At 44.6% G+C, this 24922-nt stretch overlaps 1 protein-coding gene across 1 annotated transcript in view; it reads left to right on the forward strand.

The window, feature by feature from the left end:
• DUSP9 (dual specificity phosphatase 9) overlaps positions 1 to 24455 on the forward strand; it is a 45983-nt gene extending 21528 nt beyond the window's left edge. The window contains exons 3-5 of the mRNA XM_069986234.1: positions 2434 to 2920; positions 16544 to 16987; positions 19158 to 24455. Of these exons, the coding sequence (XP_069842335.1) occupies positions 2563 to 2920; positions 16544 to 16987; positions 19158 to 19462 (1107 nt within the window). The 5' untranslated portion in view covers positions 2434 to 2562 and the 3' untranslated portion in view covers positions 19463 to 24455. The remainder of the gene's footprint in view (positions 1 to 2433; positions 2921 to 16543; positions 16988 to 19157) is intronic.
• Positions 24456 to 24922: the final 467 nt, after the last annotated feature.

Below are 24922 nucleotides of genomic sequence, written 5' to 3' on the forward strand. Positions count from 1 at the left end.
GAAGAGGAAGATGTTCAAGGCAGAGAACCCCTTTAAGTCTTAAAATGGTGTCTGGCATCTGCTATACCCAATGTTTTGGAGAATGAGAATGTACTGTCCCTTGTTGTATTGCTCAACTTATGTGTAGTTCTGGGGGGAAAGGAGACCAGGGCTAAAATCTTGTTGCCATAGCAACTGAACCCCCCAACCATGGCACCCCTTTGTCACTGGAGTGCTAAATCATCTGGCTTAGATCGACATGTTCTGTGTAATCTCCATTGTAAGTCACATTTTATATTATTTAAACCCAGTAACAACCTCTAATGTGTTTGGTAAGAATACAAGTCCCATTATGCATTGCAGCTTCTGTATACTGATTCACTTAATGATCTGTGAGCCACTCCATGGAGTAGATATGTCACAGAGCATCAGGGACAACATGTATACATTGTGCCGTAGAGATGTTAATTATACCGTTCACATTTTCCCCCTATAGCGTGTTTTTCATTAATACGGCAGACAAGTGCCGCGGCTGTCATGAGATCACACTCTTCAGCAGTTCTGAATTGGTTCATCGGAGAGAACCTTTCACTAGGCTTTCAGTGCTCTATTTTTCATGCATTAAGTATTGTGTATGAAGCGAACAATGTAAAACCTAGCAACGTGTTCACCTTAAAGGGACAGTAACCTCATTAAAGGTATTTTTGATAAAGGGGATGTCGGAGCTAGGTAAAGAAATGCTCTGCCATGATGAGACCCTGACACTTAAAACTTTAGATATGTCCCTGTTAGGGATGGTCCGAACCTGCCAAGGTTCGGGTTCGTACGAACCTGAACTCTCTGCAATGATTCCCGCTGTCTGCCCGCTCCGTGCAGCGGGTGGATACAGCAGGAGGACCGCCTGGAAAGCTGGGATACAGCCATAGCCATAGGCTGTATCCCAGTTTTCCAGGCGGTCCTCCGGCTGTATCCACCCGCTGCACGGAGGGGGCAGACAGCGGGAATCATTGCAGAGAGTTCAGGTTCGTACGAACCCGAACCTTGGCAGGTTCGGACCATCCCTACTCCCTGTGACAGGGTCCATTTAACTGAGTGTTAAAAAGAAGTGTAAAGGTTACCATACACATTAGAATTTTTTTTTTTTTTTTTTAAAGACAATGATCAGCCAACAGCATTGACTTTAAACATGACCTATTACACCAAACGATTATCGACAGGAACGGCCAGTTATCAGCCAAGTACGGCTGACAATCATTTGGTGTAATAGGGCCTCTATCCTGCTAGTAAACCCAGACATGTAGTTGCTGGCCCCAAACCCAAGCTGATGTATTGCAAGGGGATTTTCACATATAGGTATTATATTGTAGTGGGAATTTCCAAAGATTGATAGGAGCGATCTAGTAGGATATAAAGGGATTATAGAGACAACAAAGGGATCAGTGGATGTTTAGAGGATGTTGCATGCCGGCAATGCGATTTGCTTGCAGTCATTAATATGAAGTGAAAAGAATGGAATGGATTTAATGTCGTAAGAAGTCGCTAATACATTATATTAATTCACAAAAAAATACTAACGCTAGTGAGGATCAAAGATGGGGTAAAGTCAGGACAGTGCTGTGATATCAGAGAACTAGAGGATACTGTAGTGGGCCCACACAAAAAGGAGGCCAGAGAGGTCAAACTGAAGATGAACTGATAGTTACCCCCCCCCCCCCCCCCCCATGTGAATAGCGCAAAAGAAATCATTGGCAAGAATGGAAAGGAAAGGATTTTCAAAACGTTTTTACAATAAATCTTCCTGTAGAAGTCATCTTGTGGGTCTCTACCACAGAGGTATGGAGGTGGTGAGCGACCGAGCACCTTGTGCGAGGCTGCTGAGCTGCTATACTTACCACTCCAGTCTTCCATCTATCTTCACTTTGCCGCTCAGCCAATCAGCATTTGCAGCAGTGTCCCTTCTCAGTTGCTGATTGGCTGAGTGGCCATAGTCAAGATAGATAGAAGGCCAGATCAGTAAGTATAATTTCCCCCCTGTCAAAACCACAATAACTTTTGAAAACCTTGTTAGAGGGAGCATTTTGCAATAATCTCAGCACAGTACATCCATTACCTAGCTCCCTAGTAGAGTGTCTGGTGGGTGGGGGGGTCAACAGTAAAGGCTCTTTGACATGGGCCAATTGGCTCCATATAAGAAGCGGGGATAGTGGGGATTGGTGCTAGTTTGACAAACCTGCGTAGACGGGTCGGCTAGTGCAGCCAGGTCATGTGAATGGTCACTGGATAGTCTGTGTGGCAGGGCGTTGTGCAGCCATTAATAATGATCTTATTGGCCATGGGCCCTCTTTGTAGCTAGTCTCAGAATTCTCTACTACAGCTATTTCTAAAGTAGAGACCCCCTTTCTGTTATAATAACTTGTTTTTGGTCTTCTTTTTAATAGTCTTCTTGTTTTCTAGGAAATGCCCTGAAACACTTTGGAAAGCCCATAGGATTATCGGCAACAACCATATTCTGTGCAAGAATCCTCAAACTGTTTCATTCCAGTTTACTTTATTCCCATGGTCCGCCCCATGTGAGTGGAACAGATGGAGTCCTTGTGCAAATCTACAAAATGGCTGCGGGATGAGCTGGACTCTCCTGCTCAAAATGTTCGTATCCTGGACTGTCGTAGCAGAGAGCTTTACGACTCCTCACATGTGGAGAAAGCCTTGCACGTAGCTCTACCTGGGCTGATGTTACGGCGACTCCGCAAAGGCAACCTTTCTGCCCATTCCCTCCTTCCCGGATCCCCTCCTGCTCTAAGAGAAGTGGCCCTTTTGTATGATGAGTGCACTGCCAGTCTCCCAGGGCGAATGGGTGTCCAGTCAGAAGAACAGGAACCAGTTCTGGTGACCTTACTCCATAAGCTTAGGAAGGAAGGATGTCAAGCCTACTACTTACAAGGTAAGAAACAATTATTTTGGGACCAAGATCACGATGAATGCACCCATGACTGTCCATAACCCCTGCAGTCCATTACAATCTATGAAAAATTTACAGTAGAGTTGTAATAGAGAGAGAGGGTAAAGAACATTGTTGGATTTTATAACTAATCTTTTACCAGACCCAAGAATGTTGGTTCTTCTTCTTCTACCTCCCTTTCTTCTCTTCTTCTTTCTTTTACTCCTTCTTCTTCTTTCATGGCACTGTCCACATAGTTCGCAGAGAAGTAGTACTGTGTCACAAAAAAAAATGCTTAGCCCTATTTCACACTGCCGCAAAAACCCAGTCCCACCCACTCTGTTCTCCTGAACCTAATTAGGTTACTATAGGGTTCTAGGCTCATCTACAGTACGTTCCATATTGTAGGAGCAAAGGGGTCCACTGTGCGAATACAGCTCCAGGTTGATTGGCTTCTTATGACATTGGGCTGAGGTAGTCTGTATATATGTATACATATATATGTATGTGTGTGTGTGAGATTAGTGAGTTGGAGTGAGAGCGGGCCTTGTGAGTACAAGTTTTGCACAGTATTATGGAGTATGTTAGGGCTCAGGAGCTTCATGTCACACCTGTGGGCACTATACAGACAACCATATCAGAAGTTGTACTGTGCACTTGCCATGGGAGATTTATTACTGTGTAGGAAGCCTTAGAAGAACTGGCATTGTACATATAATTTACATGAGGGATATTGTACGTAGTCATCCAGAAAAAGTCTCTCCATAGCAAAGGTTACAAGCCCAGAACATTTCTTCATAAAGTCGTGAAACCTTAATTCACTGCCCTGAACTAAGCAACGGCCGGAACGGCTGGGATTTTACTGTTTAATATTCAGAATGCAAAGCTCTTACTGTGAATTACGTCCTTCACTTTTCCTGTCAAGTAAGTGACATCCACATAGGATAATTGCAGTATAAAGCAACCTCGCAGCATTTATAGAAGCAGCCTGCCAATAGCCAGACCTTCACAGGAGACCACCACTATTTATAGCATGTCTCAAAGTCATCGCTCAATAGTCAACTTGTTGCCTCAGTTCTCCGGGTGAGCAGGCCTTGTAATGCTCCTGGTACTTTGAATGGTTATGGATGGGGAAGAGCAGACAGTGACCTTGTTGTCATCATCGAGTCCCTACGTAGACGTAGGTTTATGTACAGCCTGTCATTTATGGTTACCATTGGGACCTTCTAATCGACCATAATGACGTCTAGGAGTCTAGGACCCCACTTATAGGGGTATTCTGACTTTTTTTTTTTTAAATCAGATTATTTTTATTAGCAGTTTTCCACACACAAAAAGCGTGCCCTTTTTTTTTAGTTGAACATACAAACACAACAAAACTAACCCCCCATCCTCCCCCCACCCACCTTAAAGTACCAACCCCCCTCCCCCCTCCCTCCCTCAGACCATCCATAACAAATATTGTAGGAAGGCAACAACATTGGTCAGGTTATACAAAACAGAACTATTATCACATAGCTTTCTTTTTTGGATACCCATGCGCAGTTCTCCACAATGTCATTAATGAAGAAATAATAAGGCACATTATCATCGTTTAAAGACTCAAGGGTGAGCTTCCCTAATAGGAGTCGAGTTTTCCAGGCAAGACACCCACCGCCAAAAGAACCCAGGTATTTACCGTGTATCACCTCTCCTTCCTCCCCTCGTCTCATTACGGCGTGTAGTGGATACAGCACGGTCTGACAACGACAAGAGAGCTTCCATTGGGTTACGTCTAAGATTCCTAGATGGTATGCCTGGTGCATCCAACCAAGGGCCCCATATGTTTTCAAATTTCTTTGACGCCTTTCTTTTTTGATACACCCCTTTTTCCAGCCGTATAACTTCATTAAGTCTAGCTACGAGCTCCGTGACGGTGGGCGCACTTGCCTGTATCCAGTGACGAGCGATCAGTTTACGCGCCTGGTATAGAATTCTGCATATGGCTAACTCAACACCAGTAGGCTCATCCTCCTCTGGTATCAGACCTAATATGCATTTTAGTGGCTCCACTGGCACAGCAACTCCGTATACCCTATGTACAAGGGCTACCACCTCCCTCCAGTAGCCCTCCAACTCAGTACAGCTCCACATCAGATGAATGATATGTGCGTCCGCTAATCCGCATCTAGGACAATTTGAATCCGCTCTCATACCAATTCTATTTAGGAACTTGGGTGTCCTGTATACCCGATGTAATAAAAACAGTTGGGAGGATCTATGCGTCTCTGAGACAGCCAATTTGGGAGTCAGAGCAAGCACACTCGCCCATTGTTCGTCAGTTATTGGACCTATATCTGTTTCCCATTGCTCTTTCACCGTCAGGGGTCGTCTGGAAAGATGGGCCTCTAACAGCTCTTGGTATATTAAAGATATCAGACCTGCAGAGTCCGACGTAGTAAGAATTGTGTCTAAGATTGGTGGTGTGGATATGGTGACCGGAGTCCCACCAAACTGTGCCTCCAGAGCATGCCTCAGTTGTAGGTACCTATAGAAGGCAGAATGTGGTAGGTCAAAGTCAGCCTGAAGTTGGGCATATGTTTTTAGAGTTCCCTCACTATACAACTGTGGAAGGGTATGGACTCCTCTGGTATCCCAGAAGGTAAAACCATCCAGAGTGCTCAGATGAGGAAAATCTGCATTATTCCACAGTGGAGTATATTTGGTATAGGATGTGCAGTTCAATAAAGATTTGGCCGTCGACCAGACCTTCTTAAGCATAGGTAACAGTAGAGGCACATCTGGCGGCCTGGTCTGGGACGCTATTTCCAACAAATATATAGGGGTTCGTCCCTCTGCTATACTTTGGAACAGTACTCCCGTGGGAGTCATATTCCCCGACCCCGCCCATCCTCTAAGCTGTTGGAGCTGCGCAGCTAGATAATATAAGTAAGGATTGGGTACCGCTATTCCTCCCCGGTCCTTGCCCCTCTGCAACGTGTCTAACCGAATTCTCGGTGTTTTCCCATCCCATATTAGTTCTCGGAATAAAGACTGAATACGGCTGAAGTATGTCATAGGCACCCATACTGGCGCATTGTGCAATATATACAGAAACTGTGGCATCAGTATCATTTTTGTTAGATTAGACCTACCGACAAGTGATAGGGGAAGCTTGCGCCATATCTTTACCTTATTAGCCGACCGTATCATAAGAGGAGACAGATTTAATGTTAGATAAGTGGAAGCATCTGACGTGACCTGCACCCCCAGGTATCTGAACTGAGAAACAACAGGGACAGTTGCATCCGATAATCGGAATTGTTCCGGGGAATCGTCTAAGGGCAGCAGCGCCGACTTGTCCCAGTTGATTGTCAATCCCGAGTACCCGCCAAACACAGAAAGAAGGTCCATGACTAGTGGGAGGGAGGCCCCTGCATGCCTCAGGAACAAGAGCATGTCATCAGCGTACAGTGCAATGCGGTCCTCAATCCCACCGTGTCTAAAACCTGTTATACCATGTGATGCCCGAACCATGCAGGCTAGTGGCTCAATAGCCAATGCAAAAAGAAAAGGGGAAAGGGGACATCCCTGTCTAGTGCCACGTTGGAGGGGGAATGACTCTGATAGCAGTCCGTTCACTCTGAGTCGTGCGGATGGTTCAGTATAAAGTAATTTAATCCATGAAATATATTTAGGCCCGAATCCCATATGAGACAACACGCACCATAAGTACTCCCACTCGACGCTGTCAAATGCTTTGGCAGCGTCGAGCGAGAGCAGTGCCCGCTGCCCCTCCCCCCCCCCACCCGACTCCTGTAAATTAAAGAATACACGTCGTATGTTGTCTGCAGTGGACTTTCCAGGCATAAATCCAGTTTGATCACCATGAACCAGGCCCGAGATAACCTGGATTAGTCTATTGGCCAGTGCCTTTGCTATAATTTTGATGTCCACGCATAATAGTGATATTGGCCTGTATGAACCCATTTGTTGCAAGTCCTTGCCTGGTTTTGGGATGAGGACTATTATTGCCTCCCTCATAGAGGCGGGCAAGACTCCCACCGACGCGGAGGAATCAAAGGTGGCCAAAAGCTGTGTCAAGAGACATTCACTGTGTAGTTTGAAAAATTCGCTGGGCAGGCCATCCGACCCAGGAGAACGTTCATTGGGAAAGCCCTGCAGCGCCCCCTCCAATTCCTCCACCGTCAGGGGTTCATCTAATTGTTCCCTCTGTGCCTGTGTCAGGGAAGGAAGATCTATATTAGAGACGAACTCCTCTATTTCATTAGAAGTGGACAACAATGCAGACGAATAAGTTTCCTTATAAAACGATACCATTGCCTGCAGGATATCTCTATCTCCTGTAATTAAGTCCCCATCCGGTCCGTTTATTTGTGATATAAATGACGGTCCTCTTTGTACCGAGGCTATTCTAGCGAGCAGTCTACCCGTGCTCTCCCCACTTTCAAAATAGGCTAACTTTTGAAAAAACCTCTTATTGTCTGCCGCGTGTTCCAGGTGCTCTTTAAAAATGGTTTGGGCCTCATCCCACGACTTCCGCGTAGTTTCCGAGGGGTTATTAATAAATCGCTGTTCCATGTCCACCACCCTTTTCTGTAACGAGTCGTGAATACGTTTTGATTTAGTTTTACAGGTGCTTATATCTTTTATGAGGAGACCTCGAACATAGGCCTTCAGAGTGTCCCATATTATCAGAGGAGTTGCGGTACCCCTATTTATATTGAGAAAAGAGTCTATTTCCGCCGCCAGATTAGAAGTGGTACCAATAATTTCAAGCCAGTATGGGTTTAATCGCCAGGGAGCTCTAAGAGCACCCAGCGGGGTGCCGCACCCTACGTTCACTTTCAAAGGAGAGTGATCAGATAGACCGCGTGGTAAGTATTCCACCTCCAAAGTGGCCTGCCTCATCAAATTATTTCCTATTGCTAGATCTATACGGGATAGTGTACCATGGGATGAGGAATAGCAGGAGAATTGAGTACTCCGTGGGTATTTCACACGCCAGAGATCTAACATGCCTGACTCCTCCAGCACCTGTGACATACTCGAGGGGTGAGGCACCGGGCCACTATATGAAACATGTAACCTATCCAGCTGTAGATCCATTACATTATTAAAGTCTCCTATCAGGAGGGTCGGCACCTCCGGCACTGTCGCGGTAAAAGTAAGTATGCTACGCAGCACCGCATGAGAATAGGGAGGGGGAATATACAATGCTATCAGCACATAGCGCACCCGCCAAATTTCACAATAGAGACATACATATCGACCCTCCGAGTCCACCAGCGACTTAAGCTCTCTATACATCAAAGCCCGATGTACTAGAACACTGACACCACGTGCATGTGAGGAATAGGTAGAGTGATATGCATGTCCCACCCAAGCCTTGTTCAGTATATCCTTAGTATCATTGGTAAGATGCGTTTCAGATAGACATAATATTGCTGGTTGGAAGTTATGAAGGGCCTGAAATACCGCTATCCTTTTCGTGGGGGAACCCAGCCCCCTCACGTTCCAGGCTATTATTGTTAGTTGCTGTGCCATGTGGTTGCCAGGGAATAGTAAGTACACATATATACATCTTCCAATATGAGAACTGCGCTTAGGTGAATATAACACATATTAGCAACCCTCCAATATATCAGCCGTCCCTTAGAGAAATAACAGTTATAATATTGTAAACATATCCGCAACTGGCGGTTCTCGGGGTACAAACAGGATACCCAACAAGAGAGCAGAACAAATAACATTCTGAGCAATCGCTGCATGCGCTTGCTGTAACATCTATCAAGCTCCTTATCAAGCTTGGGCCCTGCCACTACACACAGAATGAAAAGAAGAGCACAATACAAAGGGAGTCAGGGAGACAGGGATAGCCAATAGATTGGAGAAAAGAGGTATGTAAGACAGACACTGCAGCAGCCACCCCATCTCGTATCTCGGCTAGAAGAACATTCATGTAACCTGTAATACATTTGTGAATATGCGTGATATCTTGCCACCATAGTGACCACATTCAAAAGAGAGGAAAAGCAGACACAATACAAGGGGAGGTGGGTAGACAGGGATAGCAGACAGGTCAAAAAGGAGGAGAGGAAAGGGAAGAGATTCGACATTGCATCTAGCCGTCGTAATAATAAACAGAGAACAGCATATCTCGAGCCTCCTCCTGTACCCTACTTTGTGAGGCACTCCAGCAACCCACACAATCCCATTTTGCACATAGTATATTTAACTCAAACGGCAACAGTAATATTAAAGAAAGGAGAGGTCACAATACACAGGGGAAGGGGAGATAGGGATAGCGGATGAGATACAAAGAATAGAGAACCCCATGACCTGTTTTGTTCATTGGTGTCTGAGGATGTCACAGCATAGTATTCCCTCTGCATGCAGGCATAACCCTCCCCCTCAGTTATAGGACCCTGCGGTCCAGCAGCAATCACAGTAGGAATACTTAGCTAAGTCTACAGTTCAGCTGCAGAGTACATTCTTATCTTAGCAATCCTTTTTTTTTTGTTCGCTTAGTTAATTTCTGTCCGGTCGACGTCCTTGTGAACCGCGGAGTCTGTTCTCATTCTCATCCAACCAGGAGAGAGCCGCTGCAGGTTCCTCAAAGATATGTGTGCTGCCCAACGCAGCCACTCGCAGGCGGGCAGGATAAAGCATAGAGTAAGGTACATCCATGGATCGCAGTCTCCTTTTGATGTCTATATACTTAGCCCTTCTCTTCTGCACTTCCGCCGAGAAATCAGGGAACACAGAGATGTTATGACCCTCCAGGGTTACTCGTCCTAGTTCTCGGGCTTTCCTCAGGATAATATCGCGATCCCTGTAATGTAGGATCCTGATCAAGACTGCTCTGGGGGGAGACCCCGGGGGTAGTGGACGGGACGGTACTCTGTGAGCACGCTCCACTGCAAATAGAGGCGTTAGGGTGTCCTTGCCAAAGGTGGTCAGTAGCCATGCCTCAAAGAATTCACTAGGGTTTCTCCCCTCCACCTTCTCCGGCACTCCTATGAGGCGTACGTTGTTCCGCCGCAGGCGGTTTTCAATGTCATCCGCCTTTGCAGCCAAAGCATTCAAGCCAGTCACCACCCGTTTCATGTCTTTTTTCATGGGATTTACTTGATCCTCTATGTCCCCCACTCTTTCCTCCACTGCACCCATACGTTCAGAGACTTTCTGCAAATCATGGCGTAGCAAATTGATGTCCTCACGCATATTTCCCATGAGCAATGTGAGGTCCTTATTACCTCTTGCGATGGCCGTTAGCACGTCCTGCAAGGTGGGGGCAGCGCCATTCTGGTCAGGGGCTACAGCTTCTCTCTCCCCAATGTTTCCCGCGCTCACCTCTGGTGCGGCCGCCATCTTTGGAGCGGAGGCCTCCGCCACTGTCCCGGAGTTCACGGTTTCGGGAGATAGCCACTCGGCTTGTGCAGGCCCGATGTCTCCCCAGTCGTCTGCAGAGTGGGGTTCACTCTGCGTGTGAGTATATTTCCTGAGCCACCCGGTGATGTTAGCCGCGGCGTCTGCCTGTGAAGATGGCGCCGGGACAGCAGACCCCTGCGCTCCTCCTCCCTTTCTTGCCTTGTCCTTAGTCGAGGTCTTGTTTTTGTGGCTCATTCCCGTCTCGGCAAAGCACCTGTCAATAGTCCACCCGGTTTGGAGTCAAAAAAGTGTAGTGTATGGCAGGATGCCCAGGATATTCACAGGATTATCTAGTGGAGCTCACTGAGGCACGTCTGCTCACATTGCCGGCCAAGCCACGCCCCCCGGGGTATTCTGACTTTTACTTATTCTTCATCCACAGGATAGGGGATAATGGGAGATCACAAGGGGTCTGACCACTGCTCCCACCAAACTGGAATGAGAAAAGTGCTCCATAGCATAGGTCAGACAGTATACACGGGTGAGGAAAACTCACCTGATTGTGTTGTGTGGTTACGAGGCACAACACTCAAACGGGCATGTAATGTGATTCACAGCCACTCCCAAGTACTCCATTAAGGGATCCAAGACAGACAAAGCTCCACTCCACAACAAGAGTAACCGGGCGCAGATCCAGATATAGGCAGTACGGTTAAAATGTATATAAAAATTATGAAAATAGGCACAACGCTTTCGAGACTGTTCCAGTCTCGTCTCCTAGTCATGAAAAAGAGACCGGAACGGTCTTGAAATGCATTGTGTCTATTTTCTTAAACTTTATATGTGGTGTCCTACCACGCGTGTTACAGATATATACACCCTTTGCAAAAGTCTGTACTTATTGTATTGTTATGGTGATGAAAGAAGTACTAAATTTTGCCACTAGATGTCGCTAGATGTTGCACAGCTGAAGGATTGTAAAGAGTTATTGTTTTCCTGTTTGTCACCTGAATCTGTAGACCAGTAGGAGTCCTGTTTTTTTCTTTCCTATCATCTCCCTCCTTTCTTCTTTTGTTGCACTTTTTCACCCACTCACAGCGTATCTTACAGGCTAGAGAGGAAGTAAGTCACATGGATGGAGGGGGAGCAGGAGTCTTTGGTCCTGGATATTGTGGAAGAAGGACGCGCACTAGATAGCTCTCCACAGTGGTCCTATCTGGGCCCTGGTCCTCTGCCAAGTCCCTGTACCTCAGTTCAGTCTTAGCCGGAACCCCGTATGGGAAAGACACAAGACAGCACGCCTCTCACAACTTTCCTACAAGCAAAGCTACACAGCACTATGCACTGTTAAACTCCTCTTAGGAGAGGACAAGCCAGAGACAACCTCAACCCACACCGTGGACAAGGAGTCACAGAGCAGGACAGTATCCACTAAAGAGCCAAAGAGCCAGGAACTGATCCAGACAGAGCAAAGTTTCAGTAAGCCTAGGAACTCTATCTCACAGCGAGGGTGTCAGCAGGGAACCCTCAGCATTCCGCTCAACCCAGGTAACAAGGTCTGGGGCCTGTGTCACCCATTAGGAAGGTTCAGCCAAGTCTAGTGGGCAAAAGGTGGTGTGAAAACTAATTTCAAGTCAATATAGAGACACAGGTGTTCTTCTTCTTCTTCTAAGTATTCTACCTCATCGTCCAACATCCCGGCAGAACACCGTAATACATGGGTTGAGACTCTCACGGCATCTTCCTCTCTGCTACTCTGCCTCTTGTATCACTCAGCACAACTCAACCAACACAACTATATCCTACACTGCACTTCTACTACAGATCTGGTCGTTGAATTGTTAAGTATTTATTAGGAACCTTGTCAAGTGTGTTTCAAGCGCTTTATCTATAGAAACCTCATATTGTTGGAGCTGTATTACCTGCTGCACATTTACAAGTAGTAAACAGCTCAACTAAATTCAAAAGACTCTGTGTTTATTCGCAACCCACCGACACAGCACACACCGCAACCTTGGGACATTTCCCCTTTCTGTGGATGGCGGGTCCTGTCATCCGGGAAAGTCACTATACCACTCTGGCAATCTGTGATATTAACCCAAGGGACCCGGTAGCAACCCAGCAGGACACTGACCACAGGGGAAAAGGGTACAACCGGCCTTTAACACTAAAAGCAGACGTGCCATCACATCTGTGTGCCCTTCAGGCACTGGCATCACGAGACAACACTACAAGGTCTGGCTGTATCTCGGCCAACCACCACAGGAGTGGCGTCACACTTCAACACCTTGCAGGTGACCCGCCGCTCCTCCAATATAACATCACACTGGGGGTACACCACTTATATACATTATAACCGCACTGCCTATATCGGGATCTGCTTCTGGTTACTCATTTGGTGGAGTGGAGGAGCTGTGCCTGGGGTCAACTTGTAAGTTTTGAATGGAGCAATGGATTCACATTTATACCTTATGGGGGCTGCTGAGCGTTGTACTTAGCTCCATAGAGCCTGCATGGAGCGGTATTGTTGACCCGCTTGTTCATTCACAACAAAGGAGTCGGGGTCCAGTTCATGACACCGGGAGGGGGCCCACCCCCACTGCACTCATCTCCTGTAAATTGGAGATGAATTATATTTCCGCCTTAAAGGTTTTTTTTCTTGGTCTGTTTTATTGATGGTCAACCTGTGGTTTTCAGGTGGGGGGAACAACACTCACTATTCAAGTGCAGTAACCCAGCCCAGCCACTAAGCCATGTACGGAGCCACTACCCACTTTGCTTTCCTTCTCTTTTAAGGTGCCTGTACATCTTCAGCTATATTCAGTTAACTCTCCTGTCCTTCCCATACACATGGATGTTCAGCACGGCCAAACATTTATGTGTTTCCTATAGGGAAGGGAGGGGTAAGCCACAGTCAGGGAACTCTGGTGCCAGCTTATCCCTCTAAGAACAAAAGAGTAGGGCAGTTAAAATCCATCACACCTGACCCCCATTTCCACCAGTACTATGTGTTGGCGGAAGCTCAAGAGGTCCCTGTGCACCTTATAATGTCAGCTGAACCTGCTGACCCTAACAACTTACTAACGCTAAGGGCAACAAAGACCATCCTAATATAAGAAAACCTGTAAAAATCGACATTTTTCTGAGCTCTTATATAACACACATATCCAAGCGTTCCATTTGCAGCCCATTCATGCTCAGCACGTGACTCTGTATTCAATATGGTAAGCGCTCCCTCCAGTTACCAGGAAACGGTCCAGTCTGGGGAGCCGAGAGGGATGCGAAATGCTGAAATATGAGCAATTACAACTAATTATAGGGACATGTGTTCTAGCAATGGATCCCATATAAAAAGTCTGTCCCATTAACCTGAAACAGGTTGTAAAAGTTTGTTATACAACAGTCAATGCTTAGTAGGCTCCATTCAGAAAAAAAATTATCAAATAAACTTTGAGCAAAAGAGAAAATACTTGCTAGTATTATGGGTTCAGTATATGACACTAGTATCTGTATATTGTATGGAAGTATTATGTGTCAGTATATGATACTAGGATCTGTATATTGTATGGTAGTATTATGTGTCAGTATATGACACTAGTATTTGTATAGTGTATGGCAGTATTATGTGTCAGTATATGACACTAGTATCTGTATATTGTATGGTAGTATTATGTGTTCAGTATATGACACTGGTATTTGTATAGTGTATGGCAGTATTATGTGTTCAGTATATGACACTGGTATTTGTATATTGTATGGTTGTATTATGTGTTCAGTATATGACACTAGTATCTGTATATTGTATGGTAGTATTATGTGTTCAGTATATGACACTGGTATTTGTATAGTGTATGGCAGTATTATGTGTTCAGTATATGACACTGGTATTTGTATAGTGTATGGCAGTATTATGTGTTTAGTATATGACACTGGTATTTGTATATTGTATGGTAGTATTATGTGTCAGTATATGATACTAGTATCTGTATAGTGTATTGCAGTATTATGTGTTCAGTATATGACACTAGTATTTGTATAGTGTATGCAGGGCCAACTTAACAGCATTATGGGCCCCTGGGCAGAGGTGCGAATTGGGCCCCCCCCCCCAACCGCCGCCATCAAATCCCCCACATCTTTGCATATATTGCCCCCCCATAGTAGTCAATTCCCCCATATAGTGCCCCCCATAGTAGCCAGTGCCCCCCATAGTAGCCAGTGCTCCCCATAGTAGCCAGTACCCCTATAGTAGCCAGTGCCCCCCATAGTAGCCAGTGCCCCCATAGTAGCCAGTGCCCCCCATAGTAGCCAGTGACCCCCAAAACAACAAACCAGTTACTCACCTGTCCGCCGGCCCCAGCAGCTCCTCTCCCGGCAGCGCGCACTCCCGACATCCTCCGGCACAGGCAGCGGGGTACAGAGAGACTGCCTGTGCCGGAAGTGTCCGGCTGCACGACACATCCACGACACAGGCAGCATCTCTGTACCTCGCTGCCTGTGCCGGAGGATGTCGGAAGTGCGCGCTGCCGGGAGAGGAGCTGCTAGGGCTGGCGGACAGGTGAGTTCCTGGACTGCCCGCCCCTTCTATCGCCGCTTAGCTGAGCCGAGCAGAAGCCCAGGAAAGTGCTGCTCATTGCACTTTCCTGGGCTTCTGATCGGCTCAGCTGAGAAGCGATAGAAGGGGCGGGCGGAGGGGGTCGCTCAGGGCCGCTCACTATGCATATGCACAGTGAGCGGCAATACAGGGGGCGGGCGGGACGGCTTCCTTGCGGTGCTCAGCACTGCTTGGAAGCCGTCTTTGCTTTATAGGACGCACTTAGTTTTATAAGTGCGTCTTATAAAGCAAAAAAATACAGGTGTGTCCCAGAGGACAGGGGGCCCCCTAGGACGCAAGGGCCCCCGGGCAGCCGCCTACCCTGCCCAATAGGTAAGACGGCCCTGAGTGTATGGCACTATTATGTGTTCAGTATATGACACTGGTATTTGTATAGTGTATGGCAGTATTATGTGTTCAGTATATGACACTGGTATTTGTATAGTGTATGGCAGTATTATGTGTCAGTATATGATCCTAGTATCTGTATAGTGTATGGCAGTATTATGTGTTCAGTATATGACACTGGTATTTGTATAATGTATGGCAGTATTATGGGTTTGGTGCATGATATTAGTATGTGTATATTGTATGGCAGTATTATGGATTCAGTGCATGATACTAGTACAGTATTTGTATAGTGTATGGCAGGATTATGTGTTCAGTATATGACACTAGTATTTGTATATTGTATGGCAGTATTAGAGTTTAGTACATGATACTAGTATGTGTATATTGTATGGCAGTATTTTGGGTTCAATATATGATGCTAGTATCTGGATAGTGTATTGCAGTATTATAGGTTCTGTACGTGATACTAGTATCTCTATATCGTATGGCAGTATTAAGGTTCAGTATATGGTACTAGTATTTGTATAGTGTATGGCAGTATTGTAGGTTCAGTATATGACACTAGTATTTGTATATTGTATGGCAGTATTATGTGTTCAGTATATGATACTAGTATCTGTATAGTGTATGGCAGTATTATGTGTTCAGTGCATGATACCAGTATTTGTAAAGTGTATGGCAGTATTATGTGTTCAGTATATGTGTTATTACCAACTAAATCTGGCAATGTTATTAATCTCTTGGACCGGGCACAAAATATCATGGCACTCATGGCCAGTCAGGGATGCCAGGAGATACATTGCAGATACATTTAGATTATATGGGATTAGGATTTACTCCTGTACAGATAAGGGGCTTGGTATCTGTAAAGCGGTTAACAAATCAGTATAATATTAAGCAGTCCCATGTAGTAAATTACTATATATAATGGTATCTATTATCCATCTAATGTATTATAAGGGTATTGTAATTGTCTTATAATGGTGATGCCTAATTTCTAAGTAAAATGTTAGACAGACATAGCAGAGCTATAGCATAGCAGAGCTGACGTTGTCATTGAAGTTGTCAATATCCCATTCCTGGTTTTGGTGAAGCCTTCAATCTACATGTCTACACTGTCATTGAATAAGGGGAAAAAATACTCAAAAATATCATGCCATATGGTCTCTACTGGGAGGTCCAAGCTATGGCCAGCGGACATTGGGATTCTAGTTAGTAGATTCTAGTTACAGATAGAGTAGACTTTGTTTTCCATTAGAGATGTTTGCTATCCATACATTGAATAATTTACCTATGCTTCTGTATTACAGGTGGCTTCAGCAAGTTCCAGGCAGAATTTCCTCACCATTGTGAAACCAACCTAGACTCTACCAGTTGTGCCAGTAGCTCACCTCTGCCGCCAACCCCAGTGCTAGGACTGGGCGGCCTGTGCATTGCTTCTGACTGCTCCGACGTGGAATCTGATCTTGACCGAGAGCCACTGAGTGGCATAGACTCTGAAGGCATGAGTCCACGTAACCAGCCCCCGTCCTTCCCTGTGCAAATTCTGCCACATCTGTACCTGGGCAGCGCTAGAGATTCTGGAAACATGGACACTCTGGCCAAGCTTGGTATTCGCTATATCTTGAATGTCACCCCAAATCTACCTAATATTTTTGAGAAGGACGGAGACTTCCATTACAAGCAGATTCCCATATCGGACCACTGGAGTCAAAACTTGTCTCAGTTTTTCCCAGAAGCGATTGAGTTTATTGGTGAGTTCTTGTATAGATATTGACCATGCATTCTGTCAGCCATTTACAGTCCTGTCAAATGGGGGTCCATGAGTGTAAGGAAACTGTCTTTGAGGAAAGTGTCACAAGGGCATGTGGAAACTTATAATTCATGATCCACTAGGAATTCTGGGAAGAAGGATATGCAAAGCAGTTTTATGACGCCACATTTTAGAAGTAACTTTTCCTTTACTCTGATTAGAAGCCTTAGGACATGACAGAGGATAAAAGTCAAGCCAAAATTCTCTACAGATAGACAACCTTTGCTTCTGGAGAGATTTCTGACTTTTCTTAAAGGGTTTTTTTTTTAACATGTCATTAGACATGTCAGAGGTTACTGGCTGTAGCGGCTCTCACTGTTGAGACCTGCTACGATCCCGAGATTTAGCAGGGGGGGAGTATGTAGTAGCACGCTTCACTCCCAGGCTTGCCGAATATCTGACTCCATAGACTGTAATAAAGCAAGGGACTCCGGGAGAGATGCACACTTCCCCAGCTGAGTATTGCCAAGACATACTGTGGTCAATAACCTTTGACATGTCTGTTGATGTCAAAAGTTAGTACAAATGACAGTAGCGCTTCAAATCTTTATTCATGTTCTAAGGCTCCTAACTGGAGTTGAATACTGACATTTGTAAATGCTTTTCCCCGCTATGTGTATGTACATAGGTACAATTGCACAGGTAGACAACATTTTTCCACTACTTTATTGTAGTCATTTAGTTTTCTCCAGGGATTCTTCTGACTAGTAGAGAGCAGACAACTCTTTACAAACTGTTTATTGCCTTCATATATTCCTATGATATTTTAGCTAGAAGGTCTTGGTGCAGTGAAGCATTGATCACACAACGGTGGCTGTAAGTATGTTTGAAGAGATCCCTGGTGTGTATCTATCTGGGCATCTTAAGGACATGTTTGTCTGTGCATGTCCTTGAGAGTGACCTTGTCTGGCTTCTCGCTGCCTCCCGGATAGGGTTACCTTAATGGACATCCCTCCTCCCCTTTTCTCCACCACTTATTGCTTTTGTCTCCGAGCTATTTTTACATCTCTTCTCTCACTTTGCTGTTATTGGGAATGTTGCTCGATGAAGACGCACAGATTGTTTGATAATGATGAATGACTTTCTGGTGGCAACTTCTCCGACGCCTCCATCTATTCTCCTTGTAATAAAAGATTATTGTCATATTGTCTAGGAAACAATGTCATAGCTGAGAACATATACCCTATACAGCTTATACTAGCTGATAACTATACGTTTGGTAGAAGCGGCCACTATTGTAACGTATAGGAAATGTTCTCCAGATGACAGAACAGAACTCTTTGGTGTCTTGCAGTAAAAATCAATAATTCTGACATGGTAAGAATCTAGGAGGCATAATCATGTGTAGTTTATGAGAATGCAAATGAAAGCAGCAGTAGATGAAAGGGATGCAAACTATTACCATCCTTCTCATTATCTGTTTCTTTATGGTTCCCAGAACACAACATATTAGAAGGTCCTTGGGGTGGATCATCGAAGAGTCACCCATCATCATTTACCTACTGTCTTTAATATTGGCGAACGAAGAAAAAAAGCAGTGGCACTCACCCTTTTGGACATACAAAAATGCTGACTTTAATGGTCATTCATAGGCAGTAAAATCAGTACCTGTAACAAACAGTTTTTAATGCCTATGGATGATTAATACAATCTGCATTTTTGGATGTCAAAGAGGGTGAGTGCCTCTGCTAATTCTCTTCCTTTGCAACTGTATGGATATGGACTGCTTCATTAGTTTGTGCACCATCTGTGAACTAATCCTGGGCTAATCACTGTCGGACAGAGTACAGAGCAAGGAGTTTGCCTTCAGTGGTAGTGCCGGTTGTGTTTACCTACCTTGTGACTAAGGGCCAGTTCACACAGAGTAAAACTGGCGGAATTCCACGGCGGAACTCTCCGCCACAGAATCCCCTCCGTGTCATATTGACAGTCTATGGGAGAGCTTGTGCCTCCTCTCACCACACGGGAGGCGCAAGCCCTCCCATAGACTGCCAGTATGACACGGAGGCATGCGGGTTTCCATTGTGGAATTCCGCCAGTTATACTCTGTGTGAACTGGCCCTTATACTATAGACACTGTTTTTAACACTGGGTGCTTCTCTCTTTTACAGACGAGGCAGCTTCCCACAACTGTGGGGTACTTGTGCATTGTCTGGCGGGTATCAGTCGATCGGTCACTGTCACCGTTGCCTACCTCATGCAGAAGCTCAACCTGTCCCTCAACGATGCCTACGATTTCGTCAAGCGCAAGAAAACCAATATCTCTCCCAATTTTAACTTTATGGGACAGCTGCTGGATTTTGAGAAAAGTTTGGGACTCAGTAGCCCGGACGACAATCGGCCACCTGGCCACTCGTTCTTCACCAGTCCGTCCAGCGATGATGTTTTCGAACTGGACTCTTTGGACTCCACGTAGAAAAGTTTATGGAGAGTTTCGCTTTGACCGTTTTAAGCTATTATCTTTTATGGGCCTAAGCTGCTCAGATATACGGGAACATCTGCCAGTTCGTTGCTGTATGGCCGAAGACCAACGTGACAACCAACGTGACAACACACAAGTCTAATATCTAACGTTTTCCAGTCTAGATTTCAGTGGATATTAAAACTGGAAGGAGATACGTATGTATTGGATGGGCATTCCCTACATCTCAGAGTCCTGGAGTTCTTCAAAGACGAGATGTGGGACAACATTTGAGAACCAAAGCATATAAACCGAAAGATAACCTTACAGTAGACTCTTGTAGACTTTTCACTGAGGACCAGCATCAGAACATTGTAGCCTTCACCTGAGGATGTCAGCCAGTAGACTATCAGTGCTTTCCCTTCCAGCATCATATGGGTTAGTATTGTTCTATGAACTGATTCTCTCATTTTTTTTTTAATTGCTGAATTTTAGAGCAGAGGCATCAGATGTTCTAAATGAAGTCTACTCAACTGGGAATAGAGGCTCCGATCGGGAACGCACCATGTTCCTCTTTGAAATGGATCACGACAAGGACTGACTCACTTGTTTTGCTTGATTGGAATGATAAATCCTGTGAGCGGAATCGAGGAGTTTACAAAGTGAAGGAGCAGGTGGTGAATATACACGTTCCATCTGGAACCCACATACAACGATCAGACTCTGCTTCACCGCACAGGATGAGTCCAGGCCAATCTGGGTTGAGCCTGAACATGCAAAGCCATGTGTTTCTTTCTTGACTTTTGTACAGTATTTCTATTCTGTGTGTTACACCGTGGCTGATTGCCATAGGCAACTTTTATAATGATGCCACTCTTCTCAGGCCGCAGGCTATTATAAGATATCAAGTATAAAAAATATATATATATATAAGAACTCAGGATTACGTCTGGCATTTAAAGAGCTGATGTGGGCTGACATGCGGTTGACAAGCTTTTTGTTTGCATACTATTCTTAGTAGAGTATTACATATGGCTCCATAGCCCTGCAGTGCAGGATGGGAATCATCACTTAGGAGTGTCATGGAGTTCTAGAAAGTCCAAGCAAATACGTTTTTAGGAGATCATACCGAACAAAGGAAACTCTAGGTATTGTTTTTTTTTCTTCTTCTAAGAAACAGGGACCTTTTATTATTTTTGCCTTTTTTTCGCAGAATATTTATACCTTTTTGACTGCAGAGGACCCAAAAATGTCCCGTTCTCTCAGCTGCCTTAACCCAGGGGTGGAGATTTCCCATGACAGACTGCTTCTGAAATATCATAGCTGGTCAGTAAGCATTAGTATACCTTGTAGAGTAGATCAGAAGGTAAAAAAGAAGGATTATTTAAAGTGAATCTCTAAATTTTAACACCATATTGTATTAAGGTGCACCATTCCATGCTGACAAACTTTCATTTAATCAAATAAAAAATTCTGACTACCTGGATCCACCACTAGAGGGAGCTTGGGAGCTTAGTGTATACTGTTTTCTTTTTGAGTTCAGTGCATAATCAGTATGCAGTAAGCTTTCCCTAGTGGTGGCCCTTAGTTATGAGAATTGTATCTTTTAACTCTTACTTACAGTTTTGGAGCTCTGTATCAGAGGAATAGAGCTGTATCAAGATATAAAAAGCTAAGGAGCCCAGTATTTTTGACCTATTTAAATTGAAAAAAAAGTAAACAAGAGCAGATTCAATTTACTTTCATCACACAAAGGGAACTGTAATTGCATGAAAATATATGGTATCCTTCAGGACCAAAATATAGCACTTCTTAAAGGGGAAACACCCCTAAAAAAAAATCTAGATTTTACTACCTATTGGTTAAATAATAGGCCTCATAGGGAAATGATCTTAGAGAAAAGTTAATGGTAACCATTGATTTTACATTTATTTTTTTGGTCTAGAACAGTTCAAAAGATGAGCTGTGATTGGTTGCCGTGGGTCATATGACCTCTTCTATCCTGAGATGTTTATGAAATGCGAGGCACAAAATGCAGTGACCAAAGGATATAGGCAAAATTATCTGAATTTTATATTATGGGGAGTGAAAAACTTCTCCATGCTATCGCCCCCTGTAGCTTTTCCCTATGGAAGCAATACTTAAAGGGTTTCTCTATAATCAAAAACCTATTTTTATATACCCTTATAGGGAATTTTGAGCATCTGTTCAGGATCCTCATCTCATGGAAATAGTGATTATAAAGAGCGTCTCTCACACTGGAGGAGCTGTCCTGTCCTGCACTACACAGACAGGCCATATATATGTATGGGCATTGTGTCATGCTCAGTTTCCCCTGTGGTGGCGCTGCAGAAAAATTAAGCACTTAGTTTTCTCCATAGATTACAGATGATTGCTGAGAGTCCCAGCAATGAGGGCACTGCATGATCCTGCTTATTGTTATGGGGCCTTTCTATAGATTTTCCAAAGTGGGGAACCCCTTTAATATTTACATGGTTTGCTGGGCCTGCGGTGCCCACACTACTCAATATTAAAATGACTGTTATAATAGCTGTTTAGTCCTTTAGTAACAGTGAATGTCATTGTCTGGATGTCACATTTGATGTCATGTGATCTTAGGACATGAGGCCAGTAAGTAATATTGCTCTGTACTTAGGGTAGGCTTCAGATGGTTACATTTAGTGCTCCAGCCTTAGGCATATGATGGAGATCCCTTTCATCGAGTTGTCTGGGTTAGAAAAACTATCTACGTTTTTCCCACCAATAGCACCACTCTTGTCTGTTGGTTGTGTCAGGTATTGCAGCTCATCAGGATTCTGTTTAATAGGGCTGAAATGCAATAACAGACGATGCCCATGGTCAAAGGTGGCGCTGTTTCTGTACAAAAAAAGCAGATTTTTTTTTTAACCCTGAAGAACTCCTTTAGAGAGAACCAATGGCCCCTGCCAAAAACTTTATCCATCACCATTCATGATGATGGACAATATGCTAATGAAGGCCTAGATTGTCAAGAAGGAGGTCCCTACTACTAAGTAGGTTCACACTCTATAGAGAGCTATAATGATGCCTCCTTAATAATCCATATACTGCAGCAATGTTCTTAGACTGTCAAGGGGGCGGTCTTTACTCTTTATTTGTCAAAGGAGTGTGAACCTGTCCAGTCTAGGTCCTTATTAGCAAAAACTTTATACATAACCAGTCATGATGATAGACAATATGCTAATGAAGGCCTAGATTGTTGTCAAGAGGGCGGTCCCTACTACTAAGTAGGCTCACACTCTATTGAGAGTTGTAATGATGCCTCCTTGATAATCCATATACTGCAGCAATGTTCTTTGACTGTCAAGGGGGCGGTCTTTATTATTCATTTGTCAAAGGGGTGTGAACCTGTCCAGTCTAGGCCCTTATTAGCAAAAACTTTACGGAAGAGGCCACAGGTCCCCTTTAAGGGTTTGTCTGGTTTTGACAACTTAATATATTTTCAGATAGATGCAAAATATGTGATTGCTGAGCTGATCCTGCTGCTTGAAGTCCTTACGATCAGTTTACTTGGGGGACAGGTACCCACCATTGAGTAAACCATTGTCCTCTGATGTAGCAGAGCAGTGTATGTCGTTGAACTCTTTCTAAATTTACCTACAGCCCTGCAAAAAATTAATGAATGAGCTCTGCTCTGCTACACCGTCAAGCTCAGCTCGCGACAAAAGGGCAGCTAGAAAAGGGGTTGTCTATACCAGACAGCCACACGTGTAAGCTATACGAAATTCAGCAGTATTAATATCGTTATTCACTAAGTGCAAACTTATTTTTTGTAAGAAAATAGTCATTACCAGCATGAATGCATTCAGTAACTATTCTTAGTTATGGTATAGGCTTCATTCGCACAGCAGAGCCGTATGCGCTGAGCCAGTATGGCCATATTATGGTGCCATCGCTTCTATATGGTGTCACCCTAAAAGTAAATACTGGGAGGGGAGAATGGCCTGAAACCATGATTACTGAGGCATACAGAGGCAGTAGTCATGCTTTGTATGTTGTCCACTCAGTATAATAGACCTACGCTGCAGTACTGCATACAACCTGTGGTCAGGGTGGCACTATGTCTAGACAATAACAAGCAAAGTTTTAAACAGTGACAAGTGCTCTTTTAATAATCCCATTACTAAACATCATAGAAAGGTAGATATACATAACCGCTTAGCTTACAGCAGCTTCATGCCTTTCAGGGTAGCTTCACATGTATCGCTGCAGATTTGCGCATCCTCAGCAGATTTAATCTAAGTAACTGAACACAGCATCAAATCTGCACTGGATCCTGTATGTGTGAATGTACCCTAAAGGAGAACTCTGGACAAAAAATGATAAAGACTGTGCAAGGCCTAAGGGGGCGGAGCATGACACAGGAAAAGAATAAATTCAAAGACAGAGGGGGAGATTTATCAAGCATTTTTCTAGTAAGGCCCCTACTGAATATCGGCAGTGAGGGTACAGTGAGGATTCTGTTTGTTGCCCATAGCAACCAATCACAGCCCAGCTTTAATTTTAAAACAATATAATATATGAAAGCTGTGCTGCGATTGGTTGCTATGGGCAACAAACAGAATCTTACTATAGGACAGTGTAATCAACCTTCCTCAGAATCTCTGTGTCATGCTCCGCCCCCTTAGCTTGTGTGATGAATCAGCTTTGCCTGGATTGTGCCTTTAAATAGGCCCTATCACTTAAAGGGGTTGGCCACTTTATAGTAAAATTGTTCAATGTACAGTATTAGTAAGTGTACTCACTGTATATACTGACAGCAGCTCTCTGTGTACCTCATAGAGCTGATATCAGACTCTCCTCCTCCAGGCTGTGCTGCCCTGCTCTGTGGTGAGTCTGTCCATAAGATGGCCGACATGAAGGAGCATGTGACCATGTCCAGCCCCCAGTGTCCTCCATAGGAATATACAGTCTCAGTGGTGGACACTGGGGGCGGGGCATGGTAACATGCTCCTCTATTTCGGTCATCTTATGGACAGACTCACCACAGAGCAGGACAGCACAGCCTGGAGGAGGGAAGTCTGATATTAGCTCTATGAGGTACACAGGGAGCTGCTGTCAGTATATACAGTTACTAATACTGTACTCTGAACTATTTTACTATAAAGTGGCCAACCCCTTTAAAGACATGGGGGTTTCAGTACTCAGACCCCTACTTATTGCTAGTGCCTGCTAAGCATCTTTTCTCCCCAGACTATAGAAAGTCTATGGCCCTCCAGCTGTTACAAAACTACAACTCCCAGCCAAAGGCTGTCCAGGCATGATGGGAATTGTGGTTCTGCAACTGCTAGAGGGATGAAGGGTCCCCATCCCTGGCACAGATTGGGGAGCGGCAATACTCCGCTGTGCTCTTTTCCCTCCTTTGTTCTGTGATCAGTGGGGCTCTGAACACTAGTGACAGACACACTTTAAGCTATTTCTTCTAGAATCCTCTTA

Source organism: Dendropsophus ebraccatus, chromosome 10 (assembly GCF_027789765.1).
Source record: "Dendropsophus ebraccatus isolate aDenEbr1 chromosome 10, aDenEbr1.pat, whole genome shotgun sequence".
NCBI classification, from domain to species: domain Eukaryota; kingdom Metazoa; phylum Chordata; class Amphibia; order Anura; family Hylidae; genus Dendropsophus; species Dendropsophus ebraccatus.